The sequence below is a fragment of the Poecilia reticulata genome, chromosome 4 (assembly GCF_904066995.2).
Source record: "Poecilia reticulata chromosome 4, P_reticulata-male-v2, whole genome shotgun sequence".
In the NCBI taxonomy this organism is placed as follows: Eukaryota; Metazoa; Chordata; class Actinopteri; order Cyprinodontiformes; family Poeciliidae; genus Poecilia; species Poecilia reticulata.
In genome coordinates this window covers 7,480,417-7,502,185 of record NC_088833.1, presented here as the reverse complement: position 1 = coordinate 7,502,185, position 21,769 = coordinate 7,480,417, and the positions used below count along the sequence as shown (strand labels likewise).

The window sequence follows — 21,769 nt, the reverse complement described above, 5'->3', positions numbered from 1 at the left end:
TTGAAAAGATCAGCAACATATCGGATTTAGGACCACATATCTAAGTGGCCTGGGTCACTTTAAAAGAAATCCGATCTGTAATTTTCAGATTGTTTTGAAGAGATCCGATACAGGTGGCATTAAGGCAAAAAGGTTGGGGGAGGAAATTTGACTTAGGTCTCTTCAGGCTGCAACCCCTCACACCTGCAATCCGTTAGCTAATCGTCCCAGGTCTTTTCTTCCAACATTCACCCTCACAGTATTAAAAACCCTTTTCTATTGGTTGAAGGATAAAGACAATGATTGATGCTGAGTAAATCTTAGCCCTAAGAAATAAACAGATGTCTCTTTGTTTCTTTAAGTTTGTAATAGGATGACAAAGTTGTTGTTTAAAAAAAAAACGTAAATATATTGCACATTCATTCCACACAGCCAAGATGGCTTTAGAATAAAATATGGATGACAAAAATTGTTACACACATTTAAATTTCCATAAACTCTACAAACATATTTTTGTATTTTATATGGTGCCCATTCCAAATATATGAATCACTTAACATAAAATTCTCACTCAAATTATCTATTTTTTGTTCGTTTTACTTTATTGGTCATAAAAACAGACAAACTGCTTTAAGGTGGAAGTACAGAAAAAACAATTCTTTATGTGCCATAGAGTCCCATTACAGTCTAGAAATACCAGAATACAGAATTAGTTCTGTCATCAATGCAAAGACACTTAACATTCAGACCATGAGAGACACACAAACCTACAGCAACCCTCCTTACACAGCTGAAACACCCAGGAACAATTTACAAATGCACATTTATTGTCAATGAGGCCCGTTTAGCTGTATCTGCTCGGCATTCAAAGCTCATCATTATGCGCCGCTCATGAAATGCCCTTTGTTTTGGTAGTTTAACGCTTGGTTGAAAGGACGCTTTGTGCAGCAGTGGGACAGAATGCGCCTGTCTTCCTGTCTACTTGCTAGGCATGGCAGCAGCTTCGGCTCCCTCAGTCTTGGCCTTGCTGGAAATGGAGTAATGATAAGTCCTCATGGACTCCTCGACCTTCTTGAAGTCGGGGCGATCCTCGTGGCTGGAAAGAGAGAGGGGAGAATGTGAGAGATCTTGGTTTAGCATGCTGAAAGTGATCAATAAAACCTTAATTATTATCAATCTGATAATACAAGGCTCAAACAGCAGCATTTATGTCAACTCAGACTATGACTTGGTGCATGTTTGAAAACAAACCTGACTCGATCTTTGGAACTTTGCAGCAATCAAATAAAAATTTCTCTCAGTCTCAAATCTTCTCTAGGCTGAAACAAGTTTTCTAGGATGTATTTATCTCCTTCTACCTTCCCATCAACTCTAACCTGAGGGCGCTCCAGTTGAATTTTTTTCAACTGGAAAGTCGTAATTTCCTAGTTCCGAGTACAACTGGAATGCAGCATGAATTACTGAGGTAATTGGTTGCACTGGGTTTAGTTTATGCCAAAATGAAATGGACTGAAAATTAATCCACTCCATATGATTCAGATTTTATTTGTAGAAATCCGTTAAATTATTTCCCCTCTTTTTCACAACTTTTGGTCTGTCTCATAAAATTCAGATAAAATACACTAAACCAGGGATCCCCAAACTTTTTGGCATGGAGGGAAAAAATGTCAAGTTGCAACTATTTTTAGTGCTTTAATTATAATTGCAAAAACTTTTATATTTTTATTGTTACATGATCAATAAACTAAATACACAACATTTTAATGAAATAAGCAATCAGTTCTTTGTAAATTTAAAATAAAAAAAGGGTCTTGCAGGTTTGCCAGATTAAGACAAAAATAACAGCAAATCATATCCTAAACTTTTTATGTTTTTCTGGATTTTTTTTGTCTCTTTTTAACAACAAGAAAAGTTTATGGCTCACTCTTTTTTCCCAAGTTTATTAAATGGGTGTTCCCAAGTCTGCCTTTTATTAAAAACCACTGGATGTTTTTGATCAATATTACTAATAAATTAAATAAAAAGCAAAACCCTGGATGAATACTTTACGTTACACATTACATTTTCCATTTGAAGATTTTAAAATGTAGATTTGCATCAACTGGCTGAAGCAGCAAACCAATTTTAGGATATTCTTGAAATGTGATCACAGGCTCTTTGGACACCCCTGCATTAAATTTCTAATGGGTGTAAATACATTGCGAGGCTCTGTATGTCAGCTGTGAGGTGAATGAGATTTGGTTTCTTACGACTGTGTCCAGCACTCTCTCATCAGTGTGTACATCCTCTCTGGACACACTGGCGGACGCTCCATACGGCCCCCATTGTTAATGAAGGCCGTGACCTCCTGACCTTTCATTTTCTGGAGAAAAACCAGAGAGGCAGGAGTTGTAGCATGACGCTTAAGAGTTCTTCAAATCCTGGTGAGAATCTTTCACAAATTCACTCTCGCAGATTGCTGTTACCTTGTAGGGTTTTCCTCCGTAGGAGAAGGCCTCCCACATGGTGACGCCAAAGCTCCACACGTCACTTTTACTGGAGAATTTGTGGAAGTTTATACATTCTGGAGCGTACCACTTCAGTGGCCATTTACCTGCTGTACGAGCCTGGAAACATCATTAATTGACGGTAAGCAAACACAACCAACAATTTTACTTTTAAAGACTTCTTATTCCATTTAGTAATGAATAGTAGGTCGTGATTATTGTCTATCATCCTTAAAGAAATGTGGCTGCGTACTTTGTAGTAGTTGTCATCTGCTCCCAGCGCCTTGGAAAGCCCAAAGTCACTAATTTTGGCAAATTGCTGGTTAACCAGCAGGACGTTGCGAGCTGCCAGATCTCTGTGCACAAAGTTCTTCTCCTCCAAATACTTCATCCCCATCGATACCTGGTGCATCAGGTTGACGATGTCCTCCACAGACACAGTTTCCCTGAGACAGATACAAACAAGGTGAGTCTGAGCAATAATGATGGTCTGTCTTGAATGGAGGATTTATGATTTGATGCTTTTATTTTCTGTTTATCTTGGTTTGTTTTTGTTATATTGAAGTATTTCTTTTAATATTGCTCAATTTGATGGCTTGGACTTGTTGTTCCTGCTGTCGCCACTAGATGTCCTCAGGTTCCTTCATGTTTTCCAGCAATTTGTTCATCTTTTGTTTCATATTTCTAATCCACTAACTTCTGCTGATCTTTCCAGTATATTTGCTCATTGTCCAGTATTTTTACTTCTCAGATCCTCTGCTTACTTAATGTGTTAATTGTTTTTTACTTAATCTTTGGTTAAGTAAAAGATTTACCAAAGATTAGTCTTTGGTTAATCTTTGGTTAATTTGTATCTGAAATTTGCCTCATACAAATGCTCATTTGAGTACTTCCCCTGACATAAGACAAGTTTATTTGTATAGTACATTTAAAAAACAAGTGTTCAAGTGTTTTAAATCATAAAAACATTACAGTCACCAATTATGAAACAAACAATAAACAGTACATTTTGTTAAATCCCATCATCAAGCAAGTACGCATCAAATATAATGATCGATGTTTCAGTTATAACTAAAGGAAAGAAATTCTAAACAGGTGGGTTTTAAGTCTGGATTTAAAGGAAGTTAGTGTTTCAGCTGTTTTGCAGTTTTCTGGAGTTTATCCCAGATTTGTGGTTCATAGAAGCTGAATACTGCTTCTTCTAGTTTGGTTCTGGTTCTGGTGATGCAGAATAGAACCAGAACCAGAAGATCTGAGAGGTTCTGGACGGTTGATACAACAGCAGCAGATCTTTAATGTATTGTGGTGCTAAGCTGTTCAGTGACTCATAAACTAACAGTAAAGTCTACTGTCTGAGCTACAGGGAGCCAGTGGTAGGACTTTAAAACTGGTGTTATGTGCTCTATCTTCCTGGTTTTAGTCAGAACGCGAGCAGCAGCGTTCTGGATCAGATTGATTTTTTTTAAGCAGACCTGTGTGCAGTAATCAATGCGAATAAAGATAAACGCAAGGATGAGTTTCTCTAGATCTCGCTGAGACATAAGTTCTCTAATCCTGGAGATGTTCCTCAGGTAGTAGAAGGCTGATTTTGTGACTGTCTTTATGTGGCTCTGAAGGTTCAGGTCAGAGTCCATCACTACTCCCAGGTTTCGGGGCTGATTGCCAGGTTTTAGTTCTAATAACTGAAACTGTGCATTGACTCTAGATCGCTCCTCTTTAGGTCCAAAGATAATAACTTCAGTTTTGTTTCTGTTCAGCTGGAGAAAGTTTTGGCCCATCCACACATTGATCTGTTCTAAGCATCTGTTCAGTGATTGGATGGGTTCTGAGTCACCTGGTGACATCGTGATGTAGAGCTGTGTATCATCTACACAGTTAATTTTATTTGTTGTTATAACCTGAGAGAGAATGTAGATATCAAATGGTACGGATCCCAGGATTGAACCTAGTGGTACCCCACATGTGACTTCTGTTAGTATTGGTGTACAAATATATATTTTTAATTGACTGGTCACCAACTGCAGTCCTCGAGATTTTACTGTCCTGCAGGTTTTAGATGCCTCTCTGCTCCCACCCAACTCAATCAGATCATTAATTTACCTCTTCAGCATGCCATTAATTTTATTAAAAGGTATGAGTTATTCATATGATTCACATGTTGGAGCAGTAATGCATCTAAAATCAATTTTAATTTCACACAAAGGAACACAGAAGTCACATTTAAATTAATGTGTGCAGTTCTTTCCCCATTGTGTTTTATAAACACTGCAGGAAGTTAATGTATTGATTCGTTTCCATTCAAATAGTTCTAAAAACATTTATTTATTTTCTCCCCTCTGCATACTCACTTTTTGGTGGAGAGGAACTTGTTGAGCGGACCGGATGCCGCCATCTCCATGACGAGCATCAGGTGCTCGGCGTTGCACAGGCCCAGCATGCGGACGATGAACGGGTTGTCCAACTGGTGCATGATCTCTGCCTCCCTCATCATCTCGTCCTTCACCAGCTTTTCATTTTCACTCTTCAGCACCTTGATGGCCACGTCTACCTGTCCTCTGAGGTTACAGATTTAAATATTTTGGTTAAGCAGTCATGAATCGTGTGGAATATTGTTGCTGGTTTTGTAAAAAATAGTGTTAATCTCACGATTCTTTCCTGAGGACTCCCTTCTTTACGCAGCCAAAGTTTCCAGAGCCGAGCTCCACCTCGTCAATCATCAGCTGGTCCCGCTGGATGTTGAATTTCTTGATCTCATTCGGGTTGTGATAGGGGTTAAATCCATCACAATCCATGGGCAGAAGGTCGCGCTCAGAAGGCGTAACTTTCTTTGAGGCCAGCGCAGCAGCTGATAGAGGCATGAGAGTGTTCAGTGTGTTTATAAAAATAAGCTCCAAGTCCTAATACTAGTTTTATTTTCATGTATAAAAATATACTGGGAACAGAGTATGTTCTATTTAAGCAAAATAAATAAATAAATAAATAAATAAAAGAAAACTGTATTAAAGGGTCAGTATTATGTGTTTTCTGGGCGTATATTGCCACTTTATAGCTGTTACAGCCCCTGACATCTAGAGGCTGTACAGTCTATTTGTTTTGCTGTATGCAATTCTGCTGATTGGCTGCAGAAGAGCAGCAACACCATTGGACCAACAGATGATGACCCAGCCAATCAGACGCTGATGAGACCCACCTGCACCCTATAAACTGGAAGAGGTTTTGTTCAGGTGTCTCCCAACTTTGTTGTTTGTGGCTCATAACTGTTTTGGGCAGCTTTGAAGTACTTTGTTCTGCTGACCCATTTTTGCTCTGCTTAGCAGTTTTAACTCTGATCTTGATTGACTTTATAGCAATCTAGAAACTTGCTTTCTAGATTGCTAGCACCAAGAAGGTTGGTGCTTCTTTAGTATTCCTTTAGTGTTTTTCTTTTGGGCTGTTTTATATTTAGTTTAGGCTAACTTGTTTGGTTATTTTTGTTTAATTGCTGGAGATTCACTTAACCCTCTTTAGTTTGTTAGTCTTCTTTTGAGTGTTAATTGAGTTATGTTGTATTGTGTTTTGTTTGTGAAACTACCTTTTTTGTAATAAATCATTTAAAATTTCACTTCTTTCTCTAAACCCCTAGACATTAGGGTTTTAACAATAACACAATCAAGTAACTGTTACCTTCAGTTGTTACAAAATTATATATAAAATGTGACGTGCAGAAAGATTAAATAAATATTGAATTAAACAAATGAAAATATGATTGACAATAGCAATATTTTTGTTATTTCATGGGAATATTTATGAATAATTTATTTTGTTCATAAAATTATTGAGCAGATTCATTCAATTTTGATGAAACTGCTCTCCATAGTTTGGTAATAAAAGCGCTGCGTTACAATGTAAATAAATAACTGACCTCCTGGTGGTGGTGTGTATGCATTTTTTCGAGGTCGCCTCTGCAAGGAAAACATTAAGATAAATCTCATGGATTGAAAAAAGTCTTGAATTTTAACAAAGACGGATGTGAATACTTACTTCTGAAGGAACACTGGGTTTCTCTGAAACATTGAAAGAGAGACAAATGAAAAAGTATCCATGCCTTTTGAACTTTTTCACATTTTGTCACACTACAACCACAAACACTAGTGTATCTTATTGAAATTTTATGGGGTAATCTGGCACAAAAACATGGCATAAATGAATTAAAAGGAAAATTATGCATAGTTTTCAAACTTTTTTATAACTGAAAAGTGTGGTGCAAGTTTGAATTATAAACTTAAACCACTGAAGAGGAAAGCTATTGTTAAAAGAACAACACAAGCCATGCAGGAGACAAACAAACAAAAAAACGCTGTGGTCAAAGGAGCCTAACCCTAAAAATTATGCCTTTATTTAAAATTCTATCTATGTGTGATGGAAATATAATTCTCCATTTCACTCTAAACATCCCTGGTAGATATTGACCCTTTGCACGTGACGTCACGATCTCCAGAACTCCGCCATGACGGACGTTAAAACAACATACGCTCCTTTAGGGTAGTCTAAAAACAGACATCTGACAAATGTCTCTTCTATTTAGTTGGTTTCTCTTTAAAAACTGTCATAGGGTTCTGCGCGGTCGGCTGCTCAAACATACAAGTGTGGAAAATCAAACTTGTCATTTTATTGTACAACTTTTAATGAGGAAAGATAAAATGGCTATGGATAGCAGCCGTTTAGTAATAATGACCGTCAGCCGTCAATCATAACGACTGGCAGCCCTCGGTGTAATCACGGATTTACGGCGAACACTTTTTACAAGGTAGAACATCAACGTTCACTTATTACTTAGAAAGTTATCAAATATGGCGTTATGGAGAAGGTACGTCTCTAACGGTAACCATGGAGACAATGCCGCACAGTCATGTAGCCTAGCATGTATGAAAAAAACTTGTTAGTATCTCGTCTTCAGGCAAAGTCGGTAATTAGATCCACACGTCAGGAGGGAGGAGGTACGGGTCGGTTTCTTAGCTAGCTGTTTCCAACTTTTGTAAATACAGCCGTCTATGAGCCCCAACCAGGTGTGTTACGTTCACAGAAAAATTAGCTTGACTGGAGCAAGTGAAAGCCACGAATAAACAGGAAAAAACAACTTTGGAAAACAATTTCAGTTGCTCTGTTCAAGACTCCTATCCCTCACTTCCGACACCTCGAATGATTAAGTGACGTAGTTGCAAAAGGGTCAATACCCTAAAAACTTCCAGATGTATTTCTAGTTACGCATTTATTCTAAAACACAGATCCTCTTTTTGTCTCAGTTAAAATCCTAATAAAATAAATTTAAGTTGGAGGTTGCACTATGACAAAATGTGGAAAAATCTAAAGGATATGAATACTTTTGCTATTTATAACTGAACAAGTACAACATGTTTTATTACGTTCTACAGTTCTGCCGTTGACGCAGGCCTCCCCGAGGACAGTTACCAGACCATCAGGCTTCATCTTCAGATACTCGACCAGCTGAACAGGCAGAGGAAGTTAGTCATTTAAAGGTCTTGAGCTGCTGCAGAAATAAAGGTTAAAAAAAAAAGAAAGAAAACGGAGTCTCTACCTGCCACAATGTGTCAAACTTTGTTCCCTCCGGCATAGCCAGCTTCCCTGATTTGTCCTGCTGGATCTGATAATGGTAAGCCATTTTCCCGTACATCACAGAGAGCGCAAACGAATTAGCCTCGTCTCTGTCTCTGACACTAACATACACAAAAATAATAAAATTGCATAAAGATCTCAAATTTTGATAGCTCAAAACATCAAGTGGCAACAAAGAGAGGCAGAGCTGTGAGGCTTACAGAAACTTGCCGTCTGGCTGTGCTCCAGAGTAAAGCCTCCTCTCCCCTTCGAGTCGAGCTATTTTTCCGTGATACCAGGGCATCTGTTCATGGGCGGTGGTGGCGATCAGCTTCTCAAGCTGAGGAGCCTGACTGATGACTGCCTGCTCCATGGCTTCTCCCTGAACAAACGCAGCAGAAATGTTAAAAGTGGCCTTTAACGTTTACACCTGCATGTGAAAATGGCTGCAAACAGATGCGCAATTGTAAAACTACATCTTTGAAAAGTAGAAGTGGAGCTTCCTGCACAATCAGCAAGAATGCAGCAAGTGGTTTCTGAACGATAAAACACCAGTCTTTTCCAGCAGCCATTGTACAGCCAGGTGACCAAAACATGCTGGAGTTTGGATTTTGGGTTGATAGGTGACAGGCAGAACTTCATTTGGGTTGCTAGATAACGTAGGATGTCATTATGTACAAAAATGTGAAAAATTTGGATTTTGCATAATAGGTTGCCTTTAAGTACTCATGTACGGATAATCGTTGATTATTATATTTTTATTTTATTTATATTATTGAAGCAACTGGAAAGCTTGGTAGGACTGTCTTGTCCAGAACTTAACTGGTTTGAATCTTGCGTAAAAAACAAGGACTTCTTTAGGTTAGTAGGTAATTTCTTATCAGAACGGACAGAAGTCACACGTGGGGTACCACAAGGTTCAACCCTGGGACACCTCCAGTTTAATATCTACATGCTCCCATTAGCTCAATTTATAACAACAAATAAGATTAGCTACGATAACTCTTCAAATAGTTATTATTCCGAGTCACTTACCAGAAACTAAACTGAAGTTATTATCTTTGGACATAAAGAGGAACGATCTAGAGACGACGTACAGATTCAGTTATTTCAGCTAGAAACCAGTGATCAGACCTGAAGTGATGAACTTTGACCTGAACCTTCAGAATCGCATAAACACAGTTAAAGTTTTCAAAGTCGGCCTTCTACCACTCGAACATTTCTAGGAATAGGAATATTTTTGCTAACCCCATTTGATCTAAAATAGTGAATTTGATTTATTATCCGACAGTGAGAAAAAATGATTGTCTTTTTGGTGTATGTGAACATCCAGTTTTAGCAGTACGCGTACAAACAATGTGAGAAGGAGTGACTCAAATCCCTGATGTGCAACGTTTTGGTGCAATAATATTTAAGTGAAATTGTCATTAACATTGTGATTTTTCTCAACCCGATGAAGGGTAACACTTGTGGAAAGTGTTTGTCTTGGAGATATGACTTGCTTGATCGGCCAGTGTTTTTCCCACACTAAAAAACACGATGTCTTCAAAATCAGTTTCTTTCAATAAAAAAACTTATGAAACAACACCTGCAGGTGTGTGTCTGGATTTTTTGTGAAAACGTTTTTGTTTTTCATTCAGTGGGTAGAAAATCCATGAATTTCAGTCAAGTAAGAGTAGAAATACTTCATAGTAAAATTACTCAAGTAGAAGTACAAACTACAGGGTAGTAAAAATACTCCTAAAAGTAATTTTTTTTTCAAAAAGTTTGTCAAGTGAAAGTAATTGAGTAAATGTAACTAGTTAGTACCCAAACTTAAACTCGGTACCAAGAACTCCAGTGTAGTAACATTAAACCCCTTAAAAACAAGGAATTTGCACGTCTTAAGAGAATGAATGAATTTTGTGCCTCACCTCCAGGTTCCAGGTCTGTTGACGTACTCCCTCAGCATGTTCTCCCTCATTTTGTCGAAACGCCGACCTTTACGGGCATCTCCGGAGGACGCAGACATGGCTTCTTCAGGAGACACACCAGCCCGTCGGGGTCCTTGCTGTAAAACTCGCAGAGCTCCCCGGGGCCGCAGTGAGACTTCCCTCCGAGATACAGTAAGTCCCGTTCAATTGTTTCTCTATGGTGTGTGGTGAAACTCCAGGTTCCAGACCACAGACAGGACGTAGCCTCCGAGGCTGCGGAGGCACTGTCTCAGCAGGAAGAGGCCGTCCGACATGCCGGCCAGCTTCAGGTGCTGCTCGGCGTCGAGCGACTGATGCTGCCGTAGAAGAAGGGCAGCTCAACCGCGGGGTCGACCGACATGTTGAGGCCTGGGAGGAGTCAATCTGTACCTGCTCTTGAAGTTCTGGAGGAATATTGATGAAGAAAACTGGATAGAAAGAAAAAGAGAAAATGTAATTTTGGAATTTAAATCCACTTTGTGTCACTTCTCATCTTCCTCTATCAGTCCTACTCTTTCGTCTAAGTTCATTTACAAAACAAAAAAAAGAACCAGACATGGACAGAATCCCCAAAAGTTGTACTCAAGTAAGAGTAGCACTACTTCAACATAATTTTACCAAGTAATTTTGGTCTAGTTTATAGTGCATATATCTCAGTTCACTTGAAATAAGACAAAACTAACTTACAAGTGACTTTTCAGCAAGAAATAGCAGCTTGTTTTAAGCGAATAATTCCTTAACATTGATGAAAAAGTGCAAGTTCCATTGTTAGATTATTTCGCTTATATTTTCCCCATGAAATAATCTGCCAATGGAACAAGTATTTTTTTCGCCAATATTAATGATCTAATGCCTTAAAAGAAGCTGCTATTTCTTATTCACAAAAATACTTAAGATTTTGTGTTCTTGCAGAGTAAAGTGAAAGTAAAAAGTAGCCGTCCAAGAAATTATTCAAGGAAGCGTAAAAAAGTACTTGGTCAAAGCCTACTCAACTACTTAGTAACTGCTCAAGTCATCAATTGTTTAATATTTAAAAATTGCATCATCAGATGGACCAAACTATAAAGAGAAGTGGAAATTTTGGTTTTCTAAATAACAATAATTCATGTAAGTAGCAAAAATAACAAAATCAGGCAAAAGAAAATTTTTCCAAGTCAGTTTCTTTCAATAAAAAAACTTAAACTTTTAAAAAACCAGCAGGTGTGTGTCTGTATCTGGTGGATTTTTGGTTAAAGCATGTTTGCTCTTCATTCAGGAGAAAATCCAGAAATTTTACTCAAGTAAGAGTAGAGATACTTCATAGTAAAATTACTCAAGTAAAATTAGAAACCACAAAGTAATTTCTTTTTTTCCAAAAAGTTACTCAAGTAAATGTAAATCTAAAACGACATTCTCACCTCTTTTTACCCTAACTCTAACCGTCAACTGGCAGAATATTTCACTTCGCACTTTCTCATGTACTTGTTATAAGTCATACACTTTCCATTTTTGTTCCATTAAGTAAATGTACTCAAATTAAAGTTTGAAATTGTCTACATTTCTTGGTGAGTTTAATCAGCTGCAGATGAATTCAGTGTAGATCTTTTAAGGTGCTGTATACTGCAAAACCACAAGATCTTACCAAGCATTTTTGGTCTAGCTTCTACTGCAAATATCTTATTACAGTTTGTTTAATATTGATGAAGAAGTATTAGTACTGGCAGATTATTTCACATATAACATTGAAAAAAATGCCTGGTAATAAGTAAAATAATATGCCAATGGAACAAGTATTTTTTTGTCACTATTAAGGAATTAAAAGCTACTTATAAGTTAGTTTTGTTTCATTTCTAATGTACTAAGATATTGGCAATAGAAACGAGACCAAAATCAGTTGGTGAGATCTTGTGTTTTTGCAGTGTATTAATAGATTTGTCTTAATTTACTGGATTAGAAAGTAAATGAAAATACTTTTGCTTCACATTAAATTAGGTATCCTTAAACCAGAGGTGAGTAAAGTACCCAAAAACTGTACTCTATTAAGAGTGGCACTACTTCAACACATTTTTACTTTAGTAAAAGAAAAAAGTAGCCATCCAAGAAATTACTCGAGTGAAAAAAAATACTTGGTAAGAAGTATACTCAAGTACAAATGATAAATTTTTTTTAATATTTAAAAGTTACAAAATCAGACAGACCAAAATATAAACTTAAGTGGAAATTTAGGTATTTTAAGGACCAAAATGACAATAATTCATGTAAGTCACAAAAATAACAAAATCAGGCAAAATAAAAATTTTCAAAATCAGTTTCTTTCAATAAAAAAACTTATGAAACAACACCTGCAGGTGTGTGTCTGGATTTTTTGTGAAAACGTTTTTATTTTTCATTCAGTGGGTAGAAAATCCATGAATTTCAGTCAAGTAAGAGTAGAAATACTTCATAGTAAAATTACTCAAGTAGAAGTACAAACTACAGGGTAGTAAAAATACTCCTAAAAGTAATTTTTTTTTCAAAAAGTTTGTCAAGTGAAAGTAATTGAGTAAATGTAACTAGATAGTACCCAAACTTAAACTCGGTACCAAGAACTCCAGTGTAGTAACATTAAAACCCCTTAAAAACAAGGAATTTGCACGTCTTAACAGAATGAATGAATTTTGTGCCTCACCTCCAGGTTCCAGGTCTGCTTGACGTACTCCCTCAGCATGTTCTCCCTCATTTTGTCGAAAACGCCGACCTTTACGGGCATCTCCGGAGGACGCAGACATGGCTTCTTCAGGAGACACACCAGCCCGTCGGGGTCCTTGCTGTAAAACTCGCAGAGCTCCCCGGGGCCGCAGTGAGACTTCCCTCCGGAGATACAGTAAGTCCCGTTCAATTGTTTCTCTATGGTGTAGTGGTGAAACTCCAGGTTCCAGACCACAGACAGGACGTAGCCTCCGAGGCTGCGGAGGCACTGTCTCAGCAGGAAGAGGCCGTCCGACATGCCGGCCAGCTTCAGGTGCTGCTCGGCGTCCGAGCGACTGATGCTGCCGTAGAAGAAGGGCAGCTCAACCGCGGGGTCGACCGACATGTTGAGGCCTGGGAGGAGTCAATCTGTACCTGCTCTTGAAGTTCTGGACGAATATTGATGAAGAAAACTGGATAGAAAGAAAAAGAGAAAATGTAATTTTGGAATTTAAATCCACTTTGTGTCACTTCTCATCTTCCTCTATCAGTCCTACTCATTCGTCTAAGTTCATTTACAAAACAAAAAAAAGAACCAGACATGGACAGAATCCCCAAAAGTTGTACTCAAGTAAGAGTAGCACTACTTCAACATAATTTTACCAAGTAATTTTGGTCTAGTTTATAGTGCAAATATCTCAGTTCACTTGAAATAAGACAAAACTAACTTACAAGTGACTTTTCAGCAAGAAATAGCAGCTTGTTTTAAGCGAATAATTCCTTAACATTGATGAAAAAGTGCAAGTTCCATTGTTAGATTATTTCGCTTATATTTTCCCCATGAAATAATCTGCCAATGGAACAAGTATTTTTTCGTCAATATTAATGATCTAATGCCTTAAAAGAAGCTGCTATTTCTTATTCACAAAAATACTTAAGATTTTGTGTTCTTGCAGAGTAAAGTGAAAGTAAAAAGTAGCCGTCCAAGAAATTATTCAAGTAAGCGTAAAAAAGTACTTGGTCAAAGCCTACTCAACTACTTAGTAACTGCTCAAGTCATCAATTGTTTAATATTTAAAAATTGCATCATCAGATGGACCAAACTATAAAGAGAAGTGGAAATTTTGGTTTTCTAAATAACAATAATTCATGTAAGTAGCAAAAATAACAAAATCAGGCAAAAGAAAATTTTTCCAAGTCAGTTTCTTTCAATAAAAAAACTTAAACTTTTAACAAAACCAGCAGGTGTGTGTCTGTATCTGGTGGATTTTTGGTTAAAACATGTTTGCTCTTCATTCAGGAGAAAATCCAGAAATTTTACTCAAGTAAGAGTAGAGATACTTCATAGTAAAATTACTCAAGTAAAATTAGAAACCACAAAGTAATTTCTTTTTTTTCCAAAAAGTTACTCAAGTAAATGTAAATCTAAAACGACATTCTCACCTCTTTTTATTCCGGCTCGTTGTTGGGCTCCAGGTCAGACGGCGGCTCTAAGTCGAATCGCGTATTTCAGGAGTTTCAGCTTAGCGGCGAGGAGCTGGGAGGGGAATTATACGTCTGGATGAGACATTCAGCTTTAAACACCCACACTTTAAGATTGCATGTAGTTTGCAGATTAACAAACTGGTGACAAAGCCACAACAGGAAACTGCAGTCCGCCCTCACAGCCTCATTTCTCCAGCATGTCGCTCTTCCGTTGAACAGGTGCTCTTTGGTTCTAGATGATTCCCTCTACTTCAGAGGGTTCAATGTTTATAAAAAAAATAAATCCCCTTCAGTAGACAGTAATTCACTGTCTGGGGATAAATTAAACCTAAATACTTCTAAACCGTATTTGTGTGTGTTGACTTGGGAATTGGAGGTAAACTTGGTGCCGTCTAACATGACGACACAGAAAAGATTAAAATCATGCAGTCTGGAAAATTTCCGTGATAGAAGAACAAACCTGCAGGTTTCAGCCAGAAACGATCACAATGCAGCAGCTTAAGCGCACACAGAGGAAGTCTCGAGAAAGGCAAATGAAGATAAAAATCGAAATTGAGATTTATTGTTAATCGACTCAAACCATTAAACCCAAACAGAACCAAAGAGCTCTTTGTTTGAGGTTTTGTATCTTTAAAAGCATCGAAACCAGTTGGGCTTTTTTTTTTTTTTGTTCTTTTTAAAGTTTTGTTTTGGAAAGTTTTGCTCACTCATATCTTTGCCTCAATGCCATCCACATCACCATTTTCCATTTTCAGTTTAAAAGGAAACGCTTTCAGCACTCGAACAAGGAAGCTGCCTTGTTTTCACATGCAGATAAAATTTTTAAAAGATAAGAAAATGCTAAAAAAAAAAACAAGGTGTTTGACCACAGTTTCCTAGCTTTACATCTGAGTTGGTACCCGCATCCACAGTGGACAACCAAACCTAACGGCACAGCTGCCACATGAAGAGAGACTCCACTGTGGCTTGACCTCCCAACTCGCCACAACAAAGACAGCCAGATGCTGCAGCGCGGACACAAACGCCGAGTGTTGATGGATGCTGCACCAGAAAAAACCCCAAAGAAAAAAAATACACAAATCAGCTGCTTCTTTCAGAGCTTTGGGGGTTTGAAAAGGATTAAACTTGGCCAAGCTACCACATGTGACAGTAACTACATGTGACAGTAACCTTCACCTAAACCCTGACAGAGCAAATGCTGTAAGCCTCCAATGGTTTGTATTTGATATCAAATTTGTGTGTAAGTAACTCTTAAGCTTCACTTGTTAGTTTTTTTTTTCTTCACTCTGAACAACATTCAGTTAAAACTAAGAATAAGAAAAGTAATTTTAGATTAAAAGTGGTGCAGGACCAGTTTATGCTGTAAGTGCAGCATAAACTGGTCCTGAGTTCAGTGCTTTAATCCAAAATTGCTTTTTTAAGAATCATAATTTGTAATAGCACATAGGCAATCCATTTATATAAATGTAAATAATCAATGGATGAACATACAGCTCTGGAAAAAATTAAGAGCCACCGCACTGAACCCCATTAAAAACTTCCTGGTTATTCCACCTAATGTTGTTTCCTGAACTCTTCCTGAGTTAAAACATTAGTATTGTTGTTTCTAAATGAATATAAACTTGTTTCCTTTGCATTATTTGAGCTCTCATAGCACTGCGAACGTCTGTTTTGTTATTTTGACTATTTCTCATTTTCTGCTAATAAATAAAAAATTTTAGCTTGGAATATCAGAGACATGTTGTCAGTAGTTCATAGAATAAAAGAGCAATGTTCATTTTATTCATACATGTACCTGTAAAAAGTAAAATCAGAGAAATTGGTCATTTTAGGTGGTCTCTTAATTTTTTCCAGAGCTGTATGTGTGTTTATATACGAGTATATATGTTTGCTACATTGAGCGAACATCAATATAAACATTTTCTCAGGCTTCACTTAAGTGTACAAGGTTTTGTTGCCTTTTGCAGCAAGTTGGTGCCATTTTGTCCAGGTGTGGGCATCTTCACCTCCGCATTTCTTTTCTTTTCTCCTCATCATCAACCTCATGTCATTCTTGAGTGGCGATGTTATAGTATAAAATCTGTTTCACTGCCATTTATATTCTTAATTAGTCCATTAGTTTTGATGTATATTTCAGTATTCCAACCTCCTTGTTATCGTTCTGTAGTTTCTTGATTATTTATTGCAACAGATCGATAGCATAGCTGGTTGTTCTGGGATGGGAGTTATTGACTATTTTGACTGTAATCTATTTTTATTAATAAACCATCATACTTTGGAGAAACGTTTTGTGCTTATTCTGGTATGTCTGCAATGTTCACTGTCCAGTAGAGTTGAATTAATTCCAGACTTTGTTTTTTTAACTAAAAGAAAAAAGAATCATAATTATTAATAGAATAGATACATAGGCCAGACAGTGATTCTGTCCGTTTTGCACCGCAGTGTGCATGCAAAATGCTTTGTGGAGATGAAAACCAACGTTGCACTGAACCCTGAACCAGAAATGGTGACTTCAGACTTGAGTTGCACTTCAGTCACAAAAATAAGATTTCAAACTCAAATGAGATTTTCTCCTTAACGACTTTAGTCTTGACTTGAACCTCACCGCCCTTAAAGTCATGTAGTTCCAGCAAAACAACGACTAAAATGACAAACAGTGCTACAATAAAAACGAAACCGTTTAGAATGAAGGATATTCAAGTGTTAAAATGAACCACAGATATTCACAGATTCTCTCCAGTGAATCTGAAATTGGGTGAATGTTCTACGGATGTGCAAAGTTAATAGAGACATATTTAAAAAGACTCCAAAGCTGCAAAGTTTTGATTTGGGGGTTTTCACCTCACATTAATGCTTTATTGTGTTTGTTACATAAAGTTCTAATAAGATGGAAAAAGTTAATGCAAACCTCTGTGACATCAACACGGCCAATCGAAAAAGAAAGCAAACTTAACCAACATTCTCAACCAGCGTTTTGAATGTTGCCGCCGTATTTTCATAATTACTCTATGCGTTTGTAAAGTGGTGCACGATAAACCAACACGAACAATAAAAGCAGCAGCTAAGTGTCAGCTCTGAAATCATTTTTAAAAGCTGGAGACTGCACCATAAACCACAAGAACAACAAGTGAAGCAAGCGAGGCGACACATGACACAGTTCCTGTGACAGCTTTGAACCCCAAAACTTGCGTGGTATCTGCCACCATGTCTGGAGGGAAAAGACGTTTTAAGGTGGAAAATGTTTGCACGTCCCTCTAATATGTATCAGATATTTTCACAAAGGAGGTGTTGGAAAGTAAACTGATTGTGACTAAGTGAACGGTGGAAGGAGTACACTAAATAAGTCTTCAAAAAGCAGAGGAGTATGCAAATAGAGAAGAAAAGCACCAGATCTGCTTGTTTTTGAAATATTAGAGCAAGCCTCCTTAAATGGGGCAAAGACCGTCAGCAAAAGATGATTATTTTACCATAAATGAACATTTCAGGGTAACAACTCTAATCTCAGGTTGGACAGGTTTTACAAAACTCTAAAGGCAATGATCTGGAAGGGGTAAATGTTTTATTTAATCCCTCCCAACGTGAAATTCAAGAGAGATGCAAAGATAAACTAAGATTGGCTTTAGAGATGATAAAAAATGTTGCTAGAAATAATAAGAAGGAACAAACAAACAACAAAAAGCCACATGTGAAAATAGGAAAAGAGCAATTCTACACAACTGCAAACAAATATAGATTTTGAAAATTATAAACAATACATTAATGCTTTGAGCTTAATGCAAACGCAGATATTTGACATCATAAATGTTCTGTAGGTTAAGTGGATGATAGAAGTTGTGACGCTAATGTTGCTAAATTATATTTTGAGATCATTTAGCTGTTCAATATATACATAACTGGGTAACTCAAGAAAAAGCAGATTTTACACAATGCAAGCATTTTTTTACATGATATGAACATTAAGCGGAAGAAGATGGATGGATGAACATTATTGCTTTGAGATTGATGCTAACATAAATGCTTGCTGGCTTTAATATTCTGTAGGTTCAAATGTTTGGATTTTAGAAGTTGTGATGCTAATGTTGCTAAATTATATTTTGAGAACATTTAGCCGTTTAAAATATACATGTAACTTTAGGAAAAAGGGAAATTGACACAATTACAATCAAATACAGATTTTTAAAGTTGTTAAACAGTATCTACATTATTGCATTGAGGTTGATGCCAACATAGATGTTTGCTAGCTTAAATGTGCTGTAGGTTCAAATGTTTGAATGATAGGAGTCGTGATGCTAACGTTGCTAAATTATATTTTGAGAACATAAAAAAGTTTTAATATATACACATAACTAGGAATATATACACATAACTAGGTAACTCTGGAAAGGAAAAAGATATTTTACAAAACAATAAGCAAATACAGATTTTGAAAATTATAAACAATACATTATTGCTTTGAGCTTGATGCTAACGTACAAATAGGATAAATGTTCTGTAGGTTTAAATGTTTGGATGGTAGAAGTTGTGATTCGAATGTTGCTAAATTATATTTTGAGAACACTTAACTGCTTTATATCCATAACTTTTATGACTTGTATTTATGAATCAATCACTGTAAATATGATGCGGTGGGAAACATGTTGATGTTAAGCAGATCCTGAGACATAAGTTATTTTTGTATTTCTGCTGGCTGGAGAGAAACAGATAATCACAATACAAGGAAACCGTAATAAGAAAACGGTTTTACTGCTTTATGTTTTCTCTTAAACTCACTCCTTTGATGAGAATACCATCAGAACGCAAACGTAGGATTTGTTTTTATTTAATTACATAACTGCGATGAAGACGAGGACACTGTCTTCAGTTTTTAAGGTCATGATTATTTGTGCTGCATTATCAGGAAGTCCGGTTGCTGTTATGTAACTCGAGCATTCTTTAAACTTATATCGGGTTTTGAATCTGCGAAGGCCTCCGACGACAAACAATCCCCACATTTGACTCTTTTTCTGGATTTTTTTTTCCTATTGTTTTAGTAAAGAGCGTTAAAGGTCTTGATGTGGGTGGTTTTGGATCAGAAGCCGATCTGCTTATCAGATCAGCGGCTGAAATGACCCAAGCTGAACCATAATATCCTAAATCAGGGGAAACAATTGCCATTCAAATAAACTGTTGACTCAGCTGAAACGTAAACACTTGAGATTGAAATCCACACAAAAGCAAGTTTTAAGGATTTTCTTTCCCTCAATAAATCCTGCTGACCACAAGCTGTTCAGTTATGTCGACTAAGATTTTATAATTTGGATGATTAATGAGTCAAATACCTTCATGACATGAAGTAGTGTTAAATAATCTTAATAATACAAACAACAAGATAAAAAAAATCAAGCTTCCGATCTAAAATACATCCAGTAAGTTTAGAAAAATGTTACAACCAATAAAAGACACACATGGGAATCTGGAATGTGTTTAAATTTACCAGCTTTTGGTTTTCCATTTTGAGGCACAATGAAAGCAGCTATTTATAATCTGTGCATGAAATTACAGCTTGTCTGAGCCAAAGCAACAATACTTTGGCAAAATTATGCGGTGAACACCTTTTTTTTTCTTTGCATACCTCACACATAATTGAGTTATTTCTCTCATTGCAGAATTAACAAAATAGCATAATATAGATGAAAACATGTAATTCAGATGGTAAGAAATTACATTTAATTTGTTTTTGACATTTTTAAGCACCACTTTGTGCATGCCTTAATAAAATAAGTTTCAAGTGTTTTGTTTTTGTTTGTGTGATACTATTTAATATAAAAAACACATTTCTTTTAAACAATCAGATCTAACAAAACCTACTTACATTTCACTGCTTCACAGCTGTGATGTTGTTGCTTCTGAGACAAAGATGCATCTGCTGATCTGAGAGAAGCGCATACTGTCGAGAAAAAGGGAGGTTAGAGAAACGACACACGCACGCACGCACACACAAACGCACACACACACACACACACACACACACACACACACACACACACACACACACACACACACACACACACACACACACACACACACACACACACACACACACAGAACCAAAGCAACCACCAGTCACACATGCACACAACGGCAAACTCATGCACAAAGATCAGCCATTAGATTGACTTCCACCTGTGACGCTCGATCTGAGCTGTGCAGCTCCCCACTTCTGCAGCTCACCAATAATCACTCGGTATTAGGGGAGATTGCTTTGTTTTTTTGTTTTTTTTGTGAATGCATTGCCCACCTCTGGGCGGGTTTGTATAGCAGGAGGAGTTCCGTTTTTGGTGGATTTACCCTTTATTTAGCTTTCATGCTGAAAATTAGAGAAGAAAAAGATTATTGCAGTGAAGAAAATACTGAAAATGAATGAACAACAACAACAAAACATCTAAACTTTGGTGCTTAAAGGGAGTTGCTATAAAATGTTTGAGTGTGAATTTTCAAAATAGTTGGAAAAATTACCATTTTACCAATTTGACACTTGAACTGGCTGTATTTTTCACATCATAATGCAACTTTTGATTCTTTCTGCGTTTCTTTTCAAACAATGGATTTGGAATTAAACACTTATTAAAAAGGCAGAGCTGTAGTTAAAATGCTTTTCTTTTCTTTGATAGACTATAGCATGTGCTTGCCAGCACAACTGCTAGCATAAAAAAAAAATCACAGATTTTACTGATAATCACAGAAGAAGATTGCTGTCACGTCCTCTTTGTTGTTGGTTGTCAAACGTGACAATTTAAAAACAAATGGCATGGCAGTGACTCACCAGAGAATGGAAAACCACCTATTTATTCTCTATAGCTGAAAACAAAATATCAGCAGCTTAAAAAAAAACATATACGGACAGGCGATGAAGTCCAACAAGACATGTAGGTCCATGTAAAAAAATTTAAATTCAGAGACTAAAGTCATAAAATTACAAGAATAGTCATAATATTATGAGAAAAAAATTGTAATATATGAAGAAAATTATAATATTTAAAAAATAAAGTTGTAATATTAATTTTCTCTCATAGTATTATGACTTTATTCTTGTAATTTTATTACTTTATTCTTGTAATTGTATTATTTTTTAATGTCTAACACTCTGTTTTAGTCCAGTACATAAAATGCAAGTATTGGGTTGTAGAGCAGTAAATACAGCAGGATAACCTCTATCTGTCAAAACTGTCATTTTGACAGTAACTAAAATAATACAGTGCAAAAATGCATGGTTTTACCACATAATTTTGATCTAGTTTATTGGGCAAATATCTTAGTTCGCTTGAAACAAGACAAAATTAACTTACAAGTAACTTTGGAGCAAGAAGTTGAAGCTTGTCAGTAATTCCTTAACATTGATGAAATAAAAATACTTGTTCCATTGGCAGATTATTTCACTTATAATAAGACATTTTTCCCATGTTATGAGTAAATTAATCTGCCAATGGAACAAGTGCTTTTTCATCAGTATTAAAGAATTATTGACTTAAAATAATTCCTAAATTAAAGTATGCAACATCTTGCTGAAAATGTAGAAGTTCGTTTGGTCTTATTTCAAGTGTAGTAAGATATTTGCACTGGAAGCTAAACAAAAAACACTTATTAAGATTT

The 21,769-nt window shown here is 36.6% G+C and overlaps 2 protein-coding genes across 3 annotated transcripts in view; one reads left to right on the top strand and one right to left on the bottom strand.

Moving 5' to 3' along the window:
• Positions 1 to 555: 555 nt before the first annotated feature.
• zap70 (zeta chain of T cell receptor associated protein kinase 70) lies at positions 556 to 20,694 on the bottom strand. 2 transcript variants are annotated; one of them, XM_081606136.1, is made up of 14 exons: positions 19,992 to 20,694; positions 14,099 to 14,192; positions 12,657 to 13,128; positions 8,279 to 8,439; positions 8,041 to 8,179; positions 7,868 to 7,949; positions 6,486 to 6,508; positions 6,367 to 6,406; positions 5,112 to 5,310; positions 4,814 to 5,020; positions 2,719 to 2,911; positions 2,445 to 2,585; positions 2,229 to 2,341; positions 556 to 1,075 (listed from the first exon to the last, which is right to left on the bottom strand). In XM_081606136.1, the coding sequence occupies exons 3-14, from the start codon at positions 13,059 to 13,061 to the stop codon at positions 958 to 960; spliced, it is 1,821 nt and encodes a 606-aa protein (XP_081462262.1). In that variant the 5' UTR covers positions 13,062 to 13,128; positions 14,099 to 14,192; positions 19,992 to 20,694; the 3' UTR covers positions 556 to 957. The 2 variants fall into 2 exon arrangements, with proteins under 2 accessions (XP_081462262.1, XP_017161886.2); XM_017306397.2 differs by lacking the exons at positions 12,657 to 13,128; positions 14,099 to 14,192; positions 19,992 to 20,694 and adding an exon at positions 9,971 to 10,172.
• adamts10 (ADAM metallopeptidase with thrombospondin type 1 motif, 10) overlaps positions 12,767 to 21,769 on the top strand; it is a 74,921-nt gene continuing 65,918 nt past the window's right edge. The window contains exon 1 of the mRNA XM_017306395.2: positions 12,767 to 12,851. The gene's annotated coding sequence lies outside the window, so the exon portion shown is untranslated. The remainder of the gene's footprint in view (positions 12,852 to 21,769) is intronic.

What these genes read in the sequence shown, in the direction of transcription:
- zap70 (XM_081606136.1), bottom strand. Translation starts at nt 13,061, where the DNA reads ATGTCGGTCGACCCCGCGGTTGAGCTGCCCTTCTTCTACGGCAGCATC. An exon ending in GGAGTCCTCAGGAAAGAATC is followed by an intron (nt 5,021 to 5,111) that starts GTGAGATTAACA and finishes CTGTAACCTCAG; the next exon opens with AGGACAGGTAGACGTGGCCA. An exon ending in ACGGAGGAAAACCCTACAAG is followed by an intron (nt 2,342 to 2,444) that starts GTAACAGCAATC and finishes GTTTTTCTCCAG; the next exon opens with AAAATGAAAGGTCAGGAGGT.